The sequence below is a fragment of the Leptonotus elevatus genome, chromosome 20, assembly GCF_054856555.1.
Source record: "Leptonotus elevatus isolate MCC_2025b chromosome 20, RoL_Lele_1.0, whole genome shotgun sequence".
NCBI lineage: Eukaryota > Metazoa > Chordata > Actinopteri > Syngnathiformes > Syngnathidae > Leptonotus > Leptonotus elevatus.
The window spans coordinates 2646732-2664519 of NC_141258.1; the positions used below are offsets into that span (position 1 = coordinate 2646732).

A 17788-nucleotide genomic window follows, 5' to 3' on the forward strand; every position below is an offset into this window, starting at 1 on the left:
AAAAAAAATTCTGTGCACTGTTCAATTGCATGTTATTCATTATTCTCAAATTGAAATTGAAAAAAAATTGTTACAAGACATGACAGTATTTTACTTTTCATGTTTAACAAATGTAAACGTAGCAATTTGTTCTCATTTAAGATGACACTTATTATTATTTTAATGTAAGAATAATTGCAAGTTACTTGAAGCTTACACTGGCGGGAAGGTGACTCTTTGGCAGGAGGCCCAGGTCCGACATTGAGATGTGCTCGGGTTCCGTGATACTCTATGCAAAGGCAAACAGACATCACATTATACAACTTGAATGAAAATGAAAATGACATCACTTTTTTAATTAAAATAAATAAAAATGAACAAAAAAAAATGTTATAAGATGTATCATGTTACTTTTTTAAATAATAAAATAAAATAAAACTTGCATCTTAAAAGATGATTTTTTTTGTTCTGACAAATTGTAAAACAAAATGGCATGTCTTATTTTTCATGTAGATATTTAAAAAGGGAAAAAAATCTGCCCAAATTTAAAAAAGTGTAATATTTCAAGATATTTCTCTGATTTTAAATTAGCATCCACCCAAATAGATACATTGAAATAACTATTTAAAAAAAATACAATTTAATTAAAAAAAACAAAAACTAAATTTAAAAGTACGTTATATATTTTTCAAAAACAGAAGAAAAAGATTTGGCTTGGAGCAAGTGCCACTAATCCCGTTGCGAGGTAGGATTATCACATAGAGCGAAAATAGCGCTTGAGATTACGGAACATTCTGGAATATTACAGATGGTAGAGTATGAGACTGGGGGGGGGTGAGAGGTCAGACAGACAGAAAACATCATCAAACGTCGCCGTCGTCTCTTGTTCCAATAAGTACGTTGGGTGGAAAGGCGTCATGCGAGTTGTGGATTAAATCTGAAACTCCCAGATTACTGGATTAGTCTTTGGACCTGGTGTAATGGAGGCCTTAGAGAACATAGCCTGTGTTTGTGTGTGTGTGCGTGTGTGTGTGTGTGTGTGTGTGTGTGTGTGTGTGTGTGTGTGTGTGTGTGTGTGTGTTACGGGCCAACTAAGATGATTACGCGAAGAGACGGAAATGCTCCATATAGCGGATGTTCCACATTGAAAGGAGCGTGTGATGGCGCCGACTGGTCGTCGATTACGAACCAAGAAATAACTGAAATGACCTCTGCCAAGGCACAGCCATTGTATGTGGAAATCCAGTACAAAATGTTCGAATGGGGGAAAGAAAAAAACCCGTTCTAAAATACTTCAATAACACAAAATACAGGATTTTAAATTTCTGCTTTTTCAGAAGCATCCAGGAAAAGGATCCAAAAGTGTATTTGTTTCCAAAATGACTAAATTATTTGTAAATCCTAAAAGAATAAAAAGTTGCAAACTAACAAATACTGGAAAATGTGAAAAAATCATGTATTTTAATTTCTATGTCAGATAAAGAAGTAAAAACAAAACATAAATTAAATAAAAATAGTTACATTCAACAAAATGCAATTCGATGAAATAAAACACAATTAAATCAAATCAAATCAAAATTTAATAAATAAATAAAAAATCAAATAAAATAGAAAAAGAATGGAATAAAAACAATGAAATCAAAAATTTTAACAAATAAACAATATAAATCCAATCAAATATAATTGTTAAAATAATAAATACAACAAAAATACAACTACAAGCAATAAAAAGTATACTACAAATGAAATGTAAAAACAGAAACAATAAAATCAAAACAATTCTATAAAATAATATAATTAAACTAAATTAAACTGTTTGCTGAAATATAACCAATGAAAACAATTGCAATAAAAATAGAAAATGAAAATCAAAGTTAAAAAATATATATATTAAATTCAGTCTAATCATATACGGAGCATATAATACAAACTTCAAAACGAGTGCAAGGCGAGCTGACCTGCAAAGCCCAAAGCACACATTCAAACGTTCAGACATGTGATGGCGATACAGCGCAATGTGACCTACTTGATGACAAGACTTTTCTGTCTTTAGTCAGAAGCTCTTCTCTGTTTTTGCAACAGCCAACCAATGTGACTGGTTTTCATTCGTTCAGCCGCACCCAACACTGCATCACAGTTTGGCCATTCAAAAATGCTTTTCATTGAGGCCTGGAGGCAACAGTAGTTGCTGGTTGTTGTTGTTTTGCATTGGCCATTGCACAAGTGTTCAACTTTGCCTTCAAAAACTCTGACTACCTTTGCATCTTTTTTTAACGGTTGGTTTCGAACCCCTTACCTTTAACCTCTGGCTGGAACGCCGCACGTGTTTGACATCAGAGAACACCTGATGGTTGACAGGCGCTCGGAAGGAACTGTCGTCCTCTACGTCGGAGATGCGGGCCTGAAGAGGAAACGCGACTGCCATTGAGGCGCCGGCTAACCGGGAGGTGGTGGCGGGAGGGAGCCGGGGAGGAAGCGGGTACGACGCGGACATACCATGAGGGGACACGGGCGACACTCACTGATTCGCTGTCGGACTGCGAGGAGTGGGCGGGCTTGCAGTGGCGGTTGCTCTCCGTTTGGCTGGTGAGCGTGGAGCGGCGGGTGGACTGGAAGCTGCTGCTGGTGAAGCGGTCGCGCACGCGCACGCACAGCAGCGCGCCCAGGTAGGGCACGTAGCGGCTGATCGCAGACCTACCACATCCAGACCAGACACCCGTGTCAATCCATGGAGGGAATATTCTTCGTACTTATCCAACAAATATATAACTGAGTATGTCAATACTTAAAAAAAATAGGGAAAATAATTATTAAGTCAGACTTACATTTTCTGTTACAAAACCATAGTTCAAATTTTAAAATACAATTAAAATATATTTATACAAGATAAGAAAATTATACTCATTCATCAAAATAAAGTACAGTTGACGTCAAGTGTAAACTGCTCTACCATTAAAAAAAATTATAATAATTTTTTGGGGAGGAGGGGTGTACAATTTTTCTGTTTTGTTCGGCGGGCTGTTTATTTTTGGTGTAATACCACTGTCGGCCACTAGATGGTGCCACACTAATGTATGAAACTACATTTGAAAGAAGAGAGAAAACAGGAAGTATTTCAAGCTCAGCATAGTTTTTGCTATAGATTTTGAGCATCTCAATCCTTTCTCATCCTGCTTTTTTTTTTTTGCCCATAGTTGTAGATTCATTTTATAATGTACATCCTTGGGCAAAAAATTAGCAAATTTTGCCCGTTGTTGGTGAAATATATCATACATACAAACGTTCCTTGGTGTGCGTCCTACCTGTACTTTGGGTGCGTGATTGCGTAGATGATGGGGTTGTGGATGGCCGACGCTTTGGCGATCACTGCCGGGACAGAGTTCATGTATGGGGTCAGCAGGTCTGCATACCTAAACAGAAAAAAATAAGGTTGAGACAGGCAGATGTTAACAGGAGAAAATATGGGAGAGCAGAAAGTGACATGCGGTCATGTGACATGAGCAGCCTGACTATTAATATTTTATATATATATATATATATATATATATTTAATATTTCTATGCCTGAAAGATTGCGATCTTGTATTCTGCCTAGCAACAAAAACACTGACCCAACAGGGAAAAGGTAATCAGTTGTCAACGTTAATAGAATGTCATGACATTTATAACATTGTTTAAAAAAAATAAACTGGTATTGAACAATAATATTAATTTTTTTTAAATTGCAAGACAGCGATGCATCGTGTTGTGCGAGACACTCGCACCTACCCGGCGAAGGCGGTGAGCGCGGTGCAGGAGTAGGGCGCCCAGGAGATTATGAAGAGCAGGATAACGATCAGCGCGATCTTGGCCATCTTCCACTCACTCTTCATCTTGTGGAACCTCTTGGCCGACTCCCTGGTGCCCCCGCAGTTGATCTTCTCAAAGGCCCTGCCCAGCGTCGGCGGCGTTTAGCTTTAGCAGCAGGGTCGGCAAAAGTACTCGCAAGCCGTACTTCAGTACAGTTACTTTGTGACTCGCCACGACGCTATCACTTTTACTGACCGGGTGGTGTGTCGGATGGCCCTGAAGATGCAGCAGTAGCAGAAGATGATGACGAAGAGCGGGATGAAGAAGACGAAGGTGAAGAGCAGCATGGTGTAGGAGCGCACGGTCGGCGTGAACGTCATGTAGTCCCACGAGCATGACGTCATCAGACCCTCCGGGACGTAAGCGCCTGGAACATACAGGACATACAACTAATATAGCTATATAGTTTTTTTAGGGTGTGTGCCTGGGAGAATGGGCTGCATAGCTTTGTGACTAAATTGATTGGTGTTCCTCAAAGCTCTGTCCTAGATCCACGTACTTTTTGTCTCTATACAACTGCTTTATCGCAAAATACACAGGAAATTACCATGTTCAGATGGTCCTTTTTTATTTTATTTTAATGTTTTTTTTTATTCAGCACTGTGACTAGTGTTGTCACTAGCGAATATTTTTAGAATCTATTAATCTATAGATTATTCAATCGATTAATCGACTAATCAGATTCATTTAAATTTTGCATTAAAGTGTATTACAAAAGCATTTTATCCTTAATTACTGTTCATTCACCAGTGATTGGTGTTTATTTCGCAATTCGTATCTGTATAGTGATAAAAAAAAGGGGGGGGGCATTAATGTTGCACTGTGTTACCAATTTTGTCATTGTTTTCTAAAGTAAAAACAGCTGTTTACAAATGTCTTATTTTGATTAAACACAAGATTTTTTCATGAATGACTACAGAATGACCAGGGTTATTATAGTTTTGGAATTTTCACTTAAGCTAGTTTTTATTTCGTTTTGAGTTTCATTTAAATTTAGTTAGTTTTAATTAGTTTACAGGTTGGTTCTGTTAGTTTTTATTAGTTTTAGTAAAAAAAAAAAAAGAAGCTTAGATTTAGTTAAGTTTTAGTTAGCTTCAGTATTAGCTTTCGTGTTTTTTTTAACATGTATTACTTGTGCACAAAATTGAATAAACACCATGGTAAAATGAAAACATCACTTCAGTGTGACACACTTTCAAACATCTTTATTTTGGTTAATATTGAAATCAATTTCTTTAAAATCACATTTAAAATCATTATCAAAGGCTCATTAGTGTCAGTTAGTTTTCGTTTTTTAAAAAGCATTTTAGTTTTTATTTTATTCCATTAATGAAATAGTTTTTTGAATTTTAGTTAGTTTTTTCATTATTTTCATCAACTAAAATAATCTTGAATGACTACAGAAATAAATGACCAATGACTGTTGATATGCTGAAATCAAAGGAATTGGACAAAAATAAATGGCTCCAAACAAGTACTCGATTATTAAAATAGTTGTTGATTAATTTGATAATCGATTACTTGTCGATTAATCGATTAATTCTGACAGCTCTAACTGTGACTAAATTAATATTTGGTGATCCAAAAGGCTCTCTCCTTGGCTCCCTTATTTTCTGTCTTTATATTACCACTATTTTACATAGTACAAAGGAAATCACGAGGTTCAGATTTTTTTTAGCCATCACATTTTTTTTCTGTAAAGCACAATGGGCTACGTTAATGTTTGCTGATGCCCAAGACTCTGTCTTTGGTCGCTTTATTTTTTATCTGTATATTACTGCTTTGTCACATAATACACAAGAAATTACAATGTTCAAATTATCTTTTTTTTTTTTGGGGTCAGATTTTATTTTTGCTCGCCATCTCTCGCAACTTGGCCACCTGCGTGATTGCCTCAATTACCAGCAATTACGGGAATTATTCACCGCGTTTCCGAGCATTACTAAACATCAGTTTTATTGGGCATGCATTTAAGTGCCATCTGCAGAGAAAATTGCGAGGTGGGGGGCACAAAAGAAGAGCAATTTTCACCAACTCAGTGTGTGCGTTGGACAGCCTGTAGTGTTTAGCAACCTCGGGGGGGGGGGGGGGGGGGGCGCGAGACGGCAGCAGTGTGAAGTCAGGTAAACCCTCTGGCCGTGATATCATCTAATTGCTTTTGCACTTGTGACTGACGTGTCGGCACGTTGGAGATACGCACGCATAAAAGAATGACGTTTTCACTCACTCCAGCCGAAGAAGGGCGGCAAGCTCCAGCCCATGGAGTAAAGCCAGGCCACCGCCACGATGCTCAGCGCCTTCTTGCGAGACATGGCCCCCAGCGAGGCCAACGGCCGCGTGATCACCACGCAGCGGTCCACCGCGATCACCATCAGCGTCATCATGCTGCAGATGCCGAAGAGGGCGCCGCAGAAGGCGTACAACTCGCAGCCTAGGACAAAAACAAACAAGATGGAGTGAACTGAAAAACAGGATTTCCTGCAGTGCAAAAACAAATGTTGTTGGAAAAGTTGGAGTGTTAAAATTGTTGTTTGGGAGTTGATTTTAACTCCTGAAGTCAAATTTGCACAATTTCGAGTTAAATGGTGTCCAGTGTCGGTGTTGTTTTACAGAGTTGATCACCTAGCGTTCGATCAACCCTGCAGAGATGTAATTAAGCTCCGGCTGACCACAGATCAATGATGATCCGTTGCACCACAATAGTTAATGTGACCATTACTGACCGGTATACAGTAGACACTTTTGAAGTGTTAAATTTAACTTCGGTGGGAGTTAAATTAACACTCAGATGATGCGATGCACAATAACACAGCGGTGAAGCAGTTCTCAGAAATTGTGAATCTACAGCTAAAACATTTGCATCCCAATGTGCAGTTATACTCGTCGGGTTGAAATTGACTGGAGCCGAGAACATTTGAAGAATTCCCCACAAAAGAATGAAAACGCATTCGATGGATGGGGTAATATGAGCAAACACGAAGGGGTCTCGGATAAATGACCAGTTGAAAGAAAAATGAAAAAAAATGGATTGAGAACAGAGTTTCAATATTTACACGCTACAGGACCGCAAACAACTTCTGATTGACTTACTGACGTATGCAGTATGTATGAGGGTGCCTGACATCCTCAACAAAACAGCCTCCATATCCTCAGGCCTTCAGCGTGTCTTGAAACATCCTCATAATGTCTTGAAATGGAAGCCTGACTGTCGGATCGTCATGTTTTTCCACGGAAACAAGTCATTCAGTTCTGAGGCATGTTTGTCATGACGGCAAAATTCCAAATAACTTAAGTTACAAATCGGCTCGTGTATAATGGCAAGTCGGCAAACTTGCTGACAATTTCGAATCTTCCACCTGTCTAGTTTGCTTGCTTCAAATGTGGGGGGCAAAGTGGACAAAACTGCATTTTTGAAGGATTTCTGAAACTTGACACTTTGTTGGCTCCACTCATGATTGACGAGTTTTACTCCAATTTCTTGTTGCTGAGCGAAGTTGACTTGCGAGGCTAAATTTCAAAATTGGTGAGTTTGCTAAAAGATGCGAGCCAATGTGAGGTCCAAATAAACGGTCCTCGCAGTCAGCAGTATAAAAAGCGAGATTGGTCCTCACTTTGATGGCCCGCACAGATAGCTACAACAAACAAACATTACTTTTATGATCCTTTTTTTTTATCGTAAAAATAACAACATAAAGCAGAACGAGCCATTATGCCACCCGCCGTAGGGAGAAGTTTGACAGCGGCAGCAAAGTGGACAACAGCGGCACACAAAAATGATATTAAATGAATCGTGAAATTTTTTTTTACCCGGCATTGAAACTGTGCAGAATGGATTATAACATGAAGGTTGTATGTTCCAACAAACCGACTGAGTGACCTGAGTTTTTCAAAGTACGATCTGACATTCTGATGATTTTTTTTTTTTGCTACAACTTATAATAGCAAAACAAATTGAGAAAGAAGCACCCAAATGATAGCGTTCACGTCACAACGAGCAGTACTCGGTGAGCGATTCTTCAAAATGACGCTTCTGTTAGATTCGGCCTCTTGATATGATTCGATAGGTGACTTGAGCTACGCCGTTGCGTCGCTGTGACCAGTCCAGGCTTAGCGTCGTTCTTTTTTTATTTTTATTTTTATTTTTTTTTCCTTTATTTTTTCTTTTTTTTTTAAAATTTATTTATTTATTTATTATTATTATTTTTTTATTAGCTTAGCGTCGTTCTATCGATCTGCACACTGGCACACTTTAATGGTTGAAAGACAGTATAATAGTAGAAACCATTTTGGACAGATTAGACCTGCTTCCGCATCGACACGATTTTTCTGGCATCCAGTGAATAGTTCAATTAAAGAATATGCAGTGTCTTGGTTGTTACTTGTAGTATAGCGAGCAATTAAAGATAAAAGAACCGGTGAAAGTTCCCATCAGAACTTTACACTTCAAGCTGTTTTTTACCGGTTGAGCGTCAAACTAAAGTTAACAAAGAGAAATTACATGTAAAACAAAGACATAGCTTTTCCTTTACAAAGTCTGTTTAGCTTGATGCTAACAAACAATGCAAAATGCCATATATGGGCTAATGAATAGCATTAGTTAGTAGAATATGTTTATGCAGCAAAATCCACCCATTTTTATCCATCTCAACTTTTTAGTCAGACAGATAATACAATGCTCGCAGGCATATATTCTTTATCCTCCACAAAGGACTAATAGCACTACGGCTTACTAAGGAGTTTTGACCGGCTCCATCGATATATACATGATTGTTTGTTTTGTTTTTCCTTGAGGAGGCTGTATCAAATTAATGGGTAACAAAGATTTGAGAAACGTGTGTTTTGACTCACAAGCATGGTCATGAAACTAATTCAAGTCGTATCTCAAGGCACCATTGCAGCTGCAACTAACTACAATATAAAAGAAAAGGAGTGACAAGACGGACGCTACAAATATTCCCCAGCATATTGTTTGCTGTTTTTGCAATCCCTTTTATCATCTTGGTGTTTTTGGTGAACCACGGGCAGAGGAACGCGTTGCTTTATACAGTATTCAAGCCTTTTCAGTTTTCTACTGGAGAAAAATAAATAGAAATTCTTTCTTTTTTTTTTCCTCCCTCTCCAGTCGACATCAATGAGGCGGCGGCAGGGATCGGTTGCCTTCGTGAAGGTCACGACAACTCCTGAAGGAAAACACGCTCGGGGACAAGCATAGCTGTTTGATCAGCGGATCCTCTCTGTCTGCGCTCCCAATGGGATGCGCACACACACACACGCACACACACACACCCACACAAGAGCCACACAACATACATAAACACACGTACTAACAGATACATACAAGAGACACACACGTCCAAGACGGCGCATGATGGAATCAGACAGAAGCACAGACGCTTCCCGCCGCTGCGTTGCCGCGCTATGTAAAGTGACGAGGGCGACGTGCGTGACGCCGACGGAATGTTAACTGCAGGTCACACCCTCGTGTGCGTAGGAATTTGCGATCCGTGACGAGGGTTACCTCTTTGGCCGAAGATCCACCTCTTGTGCATGCTGCTGATGAAGAAGACGGGCGCCTGCGTCACACACATGAAGAAGTCGGTGATGGCCAGGTTGATGATGAAGATGTTGGACGGCGTCCGCAGGCTTCGGCTTCTGTGAGCATATTAGGCCTTCACCACTTTGTCATATACAGTATATATACGCCACCGACACTTGGTATGTACAGTACGGAAAGCTGAAATAAAACAAACCCTAAAATATAAAAAATTACATTAAAAAAGGTCAAATAAGCAACAAAAACAGCAAATACTTCAATACAGAAAGCAATAAAAATAAATATGAAAAAATGAAACAAAATAACAAAATAAATACAATGCAAACAATCAAAAATAAACAAATACAGATAAAAACACAAACAAAAGCAAAACACTAATAAATTAAAAAAATTAAAGAAAAAAAACTACAAACAAAAATTAGCAATAAATATATAAAATATAGAAATATAACAAAAATATATATTACAACAAAACAATTGCAACAAATATTAGATACAAATCAAATAAATAAAAAAAACTAATAAAACAAAACATACAAATGTTACAAAAATAAATACAAGGAAAATAATAAAAATAAGCAAATAAATAAATAAAACCTAATAAAAATACATAACAGATCAATATAGACTAATAAAATACAAATTAAATAAATACCTAAAATAACCAACTAAAATCAGAACAAAACTAAAGTAAAACAATAATTATAAACAAAAGTTAATTTAAAAAACAAACAAACAAACATGATGACATAGACATGATAAGTACAACTAAAAATGAGGACAATATCTAAAAAAGTTCTTTGTGTAAAAAAAAAAGAAAGAAATGTTGTGTACCTGCAGAATGCGTATATGACCAGAAAGTTTCCCAGAATTCCCGTGATGCCTACGACAAGGATGACCACCCCGATGGTGTAGTGTGCGTGATCAGGGACGTCCACCGTTGGAAACAGATGGCTCGGAGCCACGGCGCCCTGGCAACAAAAACACCAACAAAAAAAGTGATATTACGACGGCATAAATCCAAATTACAATCAAAAAATGCTGGCCTGGGAGCGGAGCAAAACTGCCCAAACTGTTTAAGCATTACATAAACATCTTCAGTGTCACATACTGTATAATTGCGCTCATAAACAGGAGCTACAGTGCTCATTATAGGCCATTAAACCACATGTGGCTGCTGTTTTCATGGCTTCCTACTAAACAGCATAAACAGCTTGCCAAGGTTAAAGACCCTGTAGAGTGAATTCAGACAATTTCCTTCCCAATACTTTGTGCACGTTTAAAAGATTTGCTGAAAATGTGCAAAGACTGAGAACGAGAAAGTTCACTTACAATCGGTTATCCAGTGCAATTGTGACATGCCATGAGCGAGGTAGCTATGTCTATAGTACACGGCAAAAATGCATCTTCTCTTCGCACAGTTGGCTGGTGTGGGCGCTTTAGAGCGCCTCGTTGTGAAGCACGAGTGAATGCATATCATGGCGAGGAAGGTGGAAGCACCAGCGGAGTTTTTTTTTTTAAATCCTATTTGATTGCCAGGGTGTTGATTGGGACTTTGAGTTAGTGTGGATGGTTTAGCAAGTGCCTCGTTGTCACCCATATGAGTGCGCGTACAAAGAGATAGTCGAAAGCGCCAGGAGAAAAGAATGAGTATCGATGCATCTAGTACTTTTGATGTACAAAATTCTATTTAACACAATGACAACAAATTGTGAATCTGACGCAGATAATGATTCACTGATGAGGAGGACTTATTCGATATCAGATTTTTTTTTTCACTTTACAGGGATTTTTAGCCAAAAAAACACATCAATCAGATCAATATAAAACACGCTTAAAAAAAAATCAAAACATAAACCTAAAAAAACTAACACCAGTAATTGGCCCGAGTTAATGGCAGAGAAATCCACTTTTCTATTATAGTGTCCCTTATAAAAAGTGCACACTCACTGGCCCGATTTCATTAGCAGCAATAATGAAATATAAGAACAAATGACTAAAAGGAAGTTGTAATGATGGCGAGGGCCTCGTCTGACTTGATTGTTGCCATGGCGAAGACTTTTTACTGGAGTCACCCAGTCATGACAACGCTTGAACAAATCGACGCATACCGTCGTCGCCTTTGCTTGACATTGAAAATCCGCAAGTCTCAAAAGAGTCATTGGAATTTTTTCACAATAAATCGGACAAAGTGAACAAAACGCAGGTCGGACGATCCCGAGCGAGAATGCTCATTCGTATGGGAGATGTGCTGCGCTACTTTTAATTGCTTACAATTGTTCTTGGAAATGAGCGCGCTGAAAATGACTCAACAGATAAGAAGTCCAGCCACTTAGCAAATACATAATTGATATACACAACATTAGCTACGGCTGCGCAACGTAATGAGCGCCTGTACAAGCGCTGTATGCAAATATAGAAAAATAACAAAGCTCTTGTTTCGAGAGGAGTTTCCGCCAGTGGGAAAAGTCCACCCATGCGAGCACGGGCCGGGAAATACTTTCCCTTGTGATGAGTCAGAGTGGTTGTATAGACTGTGTAGATAATTGCACGGCAAAGGTCAAGCACGATATGACGTGCACAAAAATGGCACTACGTGACGCCAAAGCATTTCAATTGAAACGCAAACACCTTGTTGCAAAACATGTTGCGTAATGCGAGCAGGTCCCAGCTGTCGTTTAGCATCTGCGCCAGTGCGTCTGTGTATGAGAGCTCCCTCTAGTGGTATGCGAAAGAATCGCTGACCTCATTTCAGTTCAGTTGTATTTACAAAGAACTGCTTGTTTTCAAACTTATACTTAGGTACTGTTGGAGCCATATTACAGTGTTTTTTTGTTTTTCCTTTTCTGCGTGTGACTCCTGGGTTTGACCGCATGGTGGCACGTGGGCCCCCGGGAAATAATTAGCCCAAGGTAATCAGCGTCAGGTGTGTATAAACCTTGGCGGCAAACAGTTTTTTTGATTGTTGGCGTTGTTGTTTTTCTCTATAGAAAGGATCGTGTTGTGCTTTCGACATCAATGGAAAAGGATTGGACTTTATGGAAATAAAATTGTTTTTGACCACACGACCGAAATTTTTTGGGATTTTTGTTTTTTGGTGCAACGGCACGTGTCCGAAGAGTTCTCACCGGTTCACCCCTCAGCAAATCGAGCGTCCTATTGGAAAGACTCTATAGGTACTTTTTTAGAATTTAATTTGCATTTTAATTGACTAATTTCTTGAGTATCTAATTTTTAATTTTCATATATTTAGAGTGATAGTGCTAAAAAACTACGCAAAATGTTACAGTGGCTTAAAATATGATCAAATACACTTTTTAGGAATAAAACCCAATGCTTAGTTGTGGGAATGCTGAAGCGCATATGTTGTGATTTTTATTCTCCAAACTTTTTTGCCGTGAAACAACCTTCACGTAATAGTTCTGATTTACACCGTTCAAATTTCAACTTGCTTAAAAAATTCACGCCTCCCGGGGTACATATTGTCTGATTACACATTACTTACAGTATTCGAACAATTTAACGTTGAATATAAACTATATATACACGAATATTTCCCCATTCATTTTCAATGGGACTGACATTGAACTTTTTCTAAGTTCCACTTTCCACGCCCACTTCCATACATACAACTGATCATCATTGCCGGGTGTCTGACATTGCTCAGTAGTGCAGTTGGTAAAAAGTGCATTATCCAGTAAGTAACCAGGAGGTTGCAGGTTCGAATCCTACCTCCAAGTGTACATTACAAATATATCCATGGCGCTATGCTAAGTGGTGTTCAAACCTCGCTTGGACCACATTTAAGTACATTCGCCGGTTCGATACCAACTGACTATCGTATCAGGAAGTGGATTATAATTTCTCTGAAATGATTCAATCCCACCTTAGACAGACTGCAGTTCACGTTTTCTTTTTATTCATTTGTCATTTAACTCAAATTGAATTGAATTGTAATTTTCACATAATTTATCTTTCAATTTACTTCATAAACACATGCATTTAAAAATGTTAGCATTCAGCTTCTTAGCATTCCACGCAATTTTTTGTCTAAACTACTGTAATTTAATGTTGGTCATGATGATGATGATATTGGAGAGCCAATTTATTTTTTTATATAGTTTGTACTTTGTGTAAAAGAAAGGCTGAAAGATGAGAACAACAACAAAAACAACTCTTTATTGTGTACTTCGTTTTTGAAGGACAACTGTAAATGGGCTCAAATGACCATAAAATTGCAGATTTAAAACAAACTGGCAGACTTCATGTGTTTTTTCCAGCAATGGCTTTCTGAGACTTTTTTTTTGTGGTTCTATTCATGATGGACGTGCCCACCAAATTTCATGCTGCTTAAGGGGAACAGGCTTTAGGGTCTGAATTTCTTTCAAGTGAACCCGCAACTGCTTTCAGACATTTCCACAAGCATGAGCACACCTCAAATTGGCCATTTGTTTTGCCTACCTGATTTGTGAAACTGTCAATAGATGGCCACTTTAGAATATAATGACAGCTTGGCTTCTTTGTTGTTCTCAGCTTTTGGAGGAAATGGAGGTTATAAAAACATTTGAGGGCAAGCGTATCCAGGATGGGCCGAAAACTTTTTTTTTTTACAGGTATCATGGCTGACGGCAAATAATTTTCATCTTTGGACAGGTATTGGACAATGTACCAAGGGAAGGAAGTCATAAAAGTTGTTCCAAGCAAAGGAAGGAAAGAAAGGAGACAAAAAGCAAGGAGACAAAAAGCATATGCGAGGTGGAAAAAAGGAGGTAAGCAAGGAAGGCAAAAAAGCAGGTTTAATTGAAGGAAGAATAGAAAGATGCATGATAAAAATGGAATGCTGGAATGAAAGAAGGCAGGAAAATTACATTTGAGTAGAAGAATGATTACATTTGTATCAAGGAAGGAAGGATGGCGGTCAGGAAGGAAATATGTCAGTCAAAAGCAATGGAGGTAAGTAAGTGAGTAAGGAACGCTAGCTAGCATAAGCAGGTTTTAAGTAAAGCATGGATGGGGAGAGTGCATGAATAAAAATAATTACAGTGGAAGAAGGGAAGGAAGGAATCAAGGTAGAAAAGTAGGTTTGGGCAAAGGGAAGGATGTAAGAATATATGCAGATGGAAGGAAGGATTGCGGTAATAAAGGAAAAAAAAGAGGAAATAAAGCATGTCTGAGGTGGAAGGAAGTAAAAGTCCATATCTACTTTCTGATTAATGAGATATTGATTGCGGCGCAACCGTGATGCTGTTCAAATGTAGCCAATGCTAATAAGCTACTTGTTAGCTTTGCGTCACCAATCACTCAACATCTAGTGGACGGCCATCTCGTTCAAACAAAGGCTTGATTAACATTTACATCTGGCCCACTGCATGCTTAAGAAGTTTTTTTTTTTTTTTTTTTTTTTAAAGTATCAAAAGGTGGTCTATGTTCTAAAAGAGAATTTTCACCCCATATGGTTGATTATGTGTTCCCACGTCATTAGCCAAGCCGCTTGTTACACTCATCACATTGATGCCTTCTGAACGGCTACTCAGACGTCTTTTGTTTGCTGGCTAACACGCACGCGCAATGCTAATCATCCAGTGCCAACAGCGCTACGTACACACACCTGAACACACGTTCCATCGCTCGCTCTCTTCCTCTCTCTCGCTCACACTTAAAACTTATGCATGATTTTAGACACAAAAAAAAGCAAAACGCCAAAATCATGTCATAAACCAAAACAAAAGCTGCTGACAAAAATCATTGAAATTTGAGCTAGCATGTGCCAAGCTAAGTTTTTTTTAAATTAGAAATATTACACATGACGATAAAGCCGTTGGAATATTTAAATGGTTTGATTTTAAAATGTTTAAAAGTCCAAATAAACTGTTGATTCCTTGTATTGTTTGACCAAAAATGTCATAAAACAAAGCATAAGCTATTGAATCCTTGAATCTCTCAACAAAAAAAATTCAAACAAATAAAGCAGATGAACCATTAAATTGCCTTGCCCAAATGATCATAAGCCAAAATAAAAGTTGTTTAACCCTTGAGTCGCCCAACGAAAAATGTAAAAAGCTGAACAAAACTGTTGTATTTTTAAGGACACAAATTCATCATCCCACCAGACGTCACTTTCATCAAAAATGTCATAAATCATTCATAAAGAAACAAAATGCCATTGTAATCTGGTCATGCACAAATTATGATAACCTACATCAGGATTTTTAGGGATAAAGGTGAACGCAACTTTTCTGTTCACTGTCCCTGAAAGGCTTACTTGCAGATGACCCAAAAAGTCATTAAATCCTTGAATCTTGTGACAAAAATGTCATAAATCAATCAAAAACGACACTCGTCATGATTTTACACAGCAATGTTACATCACAACAAACGTCATCATCAATGTCATTAATCATTCAAAAGGTGTGTTTATCTTGTTTGTGGCTGTATTAAATACACGAAACCAAAAGCTGCACTAAACTGATCATATCTTGTTAATGCATACGAGTCAATGAATCACCTGAACAAAAGTCATAAATCAACACGAGAGCTCCAGTTAAGACCTTTATCTCTCAGCATTAAAAACAACAAATAATAATAATAATAACTTCAGTGTCTTAAAAATGTCATAAATCACCCAAAAGGTGTTTTATTTGTCGCCTTTATTGAAGGCGCTAAACCAAGATTTGCATCGCATAGACAACATCTAGTCAATGCATGACAAACTCAGAAATCCTTGAAACGCTCAACCAAGAATGTCATAAATCAAAACAAAAGAAAAATGTGATTTTCAGATCACCTTAATGTATTCCCTCTTCTACCTCGTGGTGAACTACAGTTTCGTCCAAAATGTCATAAATTATTCAGTTATCTTAGCATCATTAAAAGGCAGTGAGCCAAGCTGAATACACACAAGGGAAGGTATGGTGGCCATAAAGAAACAAAGACATGTAAAGTATGCCTCTATAAAAGCAGTGATTTGCTGATTAACAATTTGGAGTAAAAAAAAAAAAAAAGAATAAAGCATTATGTAAAAAATAAAAAAGTTACAAAAAATTTTATGAAACAAAATTTTTATTCAATTAGGAATATCGGTGCCGATGTTTGTTAAAATGCCAAATATCGGCATCTGCCTTTTTTTTTACGAATCTGATGGCCAATAAAGCTGGAATCTCACTGAGTGTTGAATGCTTGTGAACGTAGCAAATTTAGGGTTTTTATCAGGATTTGTGAGACGTTCAGACAGTTTTTACTTGTCGCAAAGACATTTCGAACATATTTTTCACTGTCTGCAAAGCTCTTGTGAGACCTTTTTACGAACCCTGACAAAAACCCTCAATTCGCATGCATTTGTCGAACTTTTGTTCTGATTCCTTTTTTGGAGTCACAAAGCAAAACATCTGCCCTGCTACTGCTTAAATGCACTTTCAAGTCTGCTTTTCTATGACACAGCAGCACGTAAATAAAGCCAGTTGAGCTGAGTGCAAGAGGGGCATTAAAGCTTGGAGGGGGGTGGGGGGTGGAGGGGGGTCATAAAACACGCATGTTGAAACCCTGAGGGGCTTCTTCTTCTTCTTTTTTTTTTTTGCCACATGCCAACACCCACCACGGCTGCTTTGCTGTGCTTTTACACCACCTCGTACCACTTGAAAATAAACAAATCTCTGCGTCCATTCAGGATGCTTGCGAATGACAGCGAGGGAGGATGGAGGGATGGAGGGATGGACGGAGGGAGGGATTTCGTCATTCATTCATTCACGCCGACTTGCCAGTGTGATTGTAAGAATGAATTTCCCCCCCCGCTCATCCATCCGGTGCGTGATTGTTCTACTCACGGCTGTGACGAGCGGGACCAGCTCCACGAGCCGGTGCGGCGGACCGATGGAGCTCACGTTGCACGGAGGGTCCGGCGTGGGCATGCCGGGTCCGATCAGCAGCCGGGAGTCCATTCCTCTGCTTACACGCTCACTGCATGTGCGTAAAAGTCTCAGCTGAGAGAACGCAGATGTAAGCGTTCATAGCGAGTGCGCGGGAGTGGAGTCAGAAGTGGGACTGCATGTGCTGATGTTGGGGGCGGGAGGTGGGTGAGATGGGGGGGGGGGGGGGTGGAGTTGTGCGTCTTGCGCGCTTCTTTGTTTTTTCTCTCTCTCTCTCTCTCTCTCTGTGCGGCGGCCAATCCCACATTCACAGATTTCTCGGTAGTGTGTCAGTAGGTCTGCTGTTGTTTTTTTCCCCCCACAATGCTTTCTACTTTTCATCTTATCACACATCACACACATCTCTACCACACGTACACCAAGACGTCCCAGATCCGCACACCTAAACCAACAACTAAACTGACTCCGACCCCCCCCCCCCCCCCACACACACACACACACCCATTCACATAACCACCCGACAATAACTAGAGCTGCATGATTGT

General features: G+C 38.8%; 1 protein-coding gene and 1 long non-coding RNA gene across 2 annotated transcripts in view; one reads left to right on the forward strand and one right to left on the reverse strand.

Annotated features, from left to right (window-relative positions):
- The window catches only part of LOC147156381 (uncharacterized), an 18281-nt gene extending 5835 nt beyond the window's left edge, over positions 1-12446 (forward strand). The window contains exon 2 of the long non-coding RNA XR_015091629.1: positions 8950-12446. This is a non-coding gene — a long non-coding RNA (uncharacterized LOC147156381). The remainder of the gene's footprint in view (positions 1-8949) is intronic.
- Positions 1-17408, reverse strand: part of LOC147156382 (melanopsin-A-like) — a 19779-nt gene extending 2371 nt beyond the window's left edge. The window contains exons 1-10 of the mRNA XM_086064112.1: positions 17202-17408; positions 10216-10352; positions 9346-9479; positions 6055-6258; positions 4023-4194; positions 3747-3908; positions 3282-3389; positions 2502-2673; positions 2276-2380; positions 197-268 (exon numbers count right to left, since the gene is read on the reverse strand). Of these exons, the coding sequence (XP_085920238.1) occupies positions 197-268; positions 2276-2380; positions 2502-2673; positions 3282-3389; positions 3747-3908; positions 4023-4194; positions 6055-6258; positions 9346-9479; positions 10216-10352; positions 17202-17315 (1380 nt within the window). The 5' untranslated portion in view covers positions 17316-17408. The remainder of the gene's footprint in view (positions 1-196; positions 269-2275; positions 2381-2501; positions 2674-3281; positions 3390-3746; positions 3909-4022; positions 4195-6054; positions 6259-9345; positions 9480-10215; positions 10353-17201) is intronic.
- Positions 17409-17788: the final 380 nt, after the last annotated feature.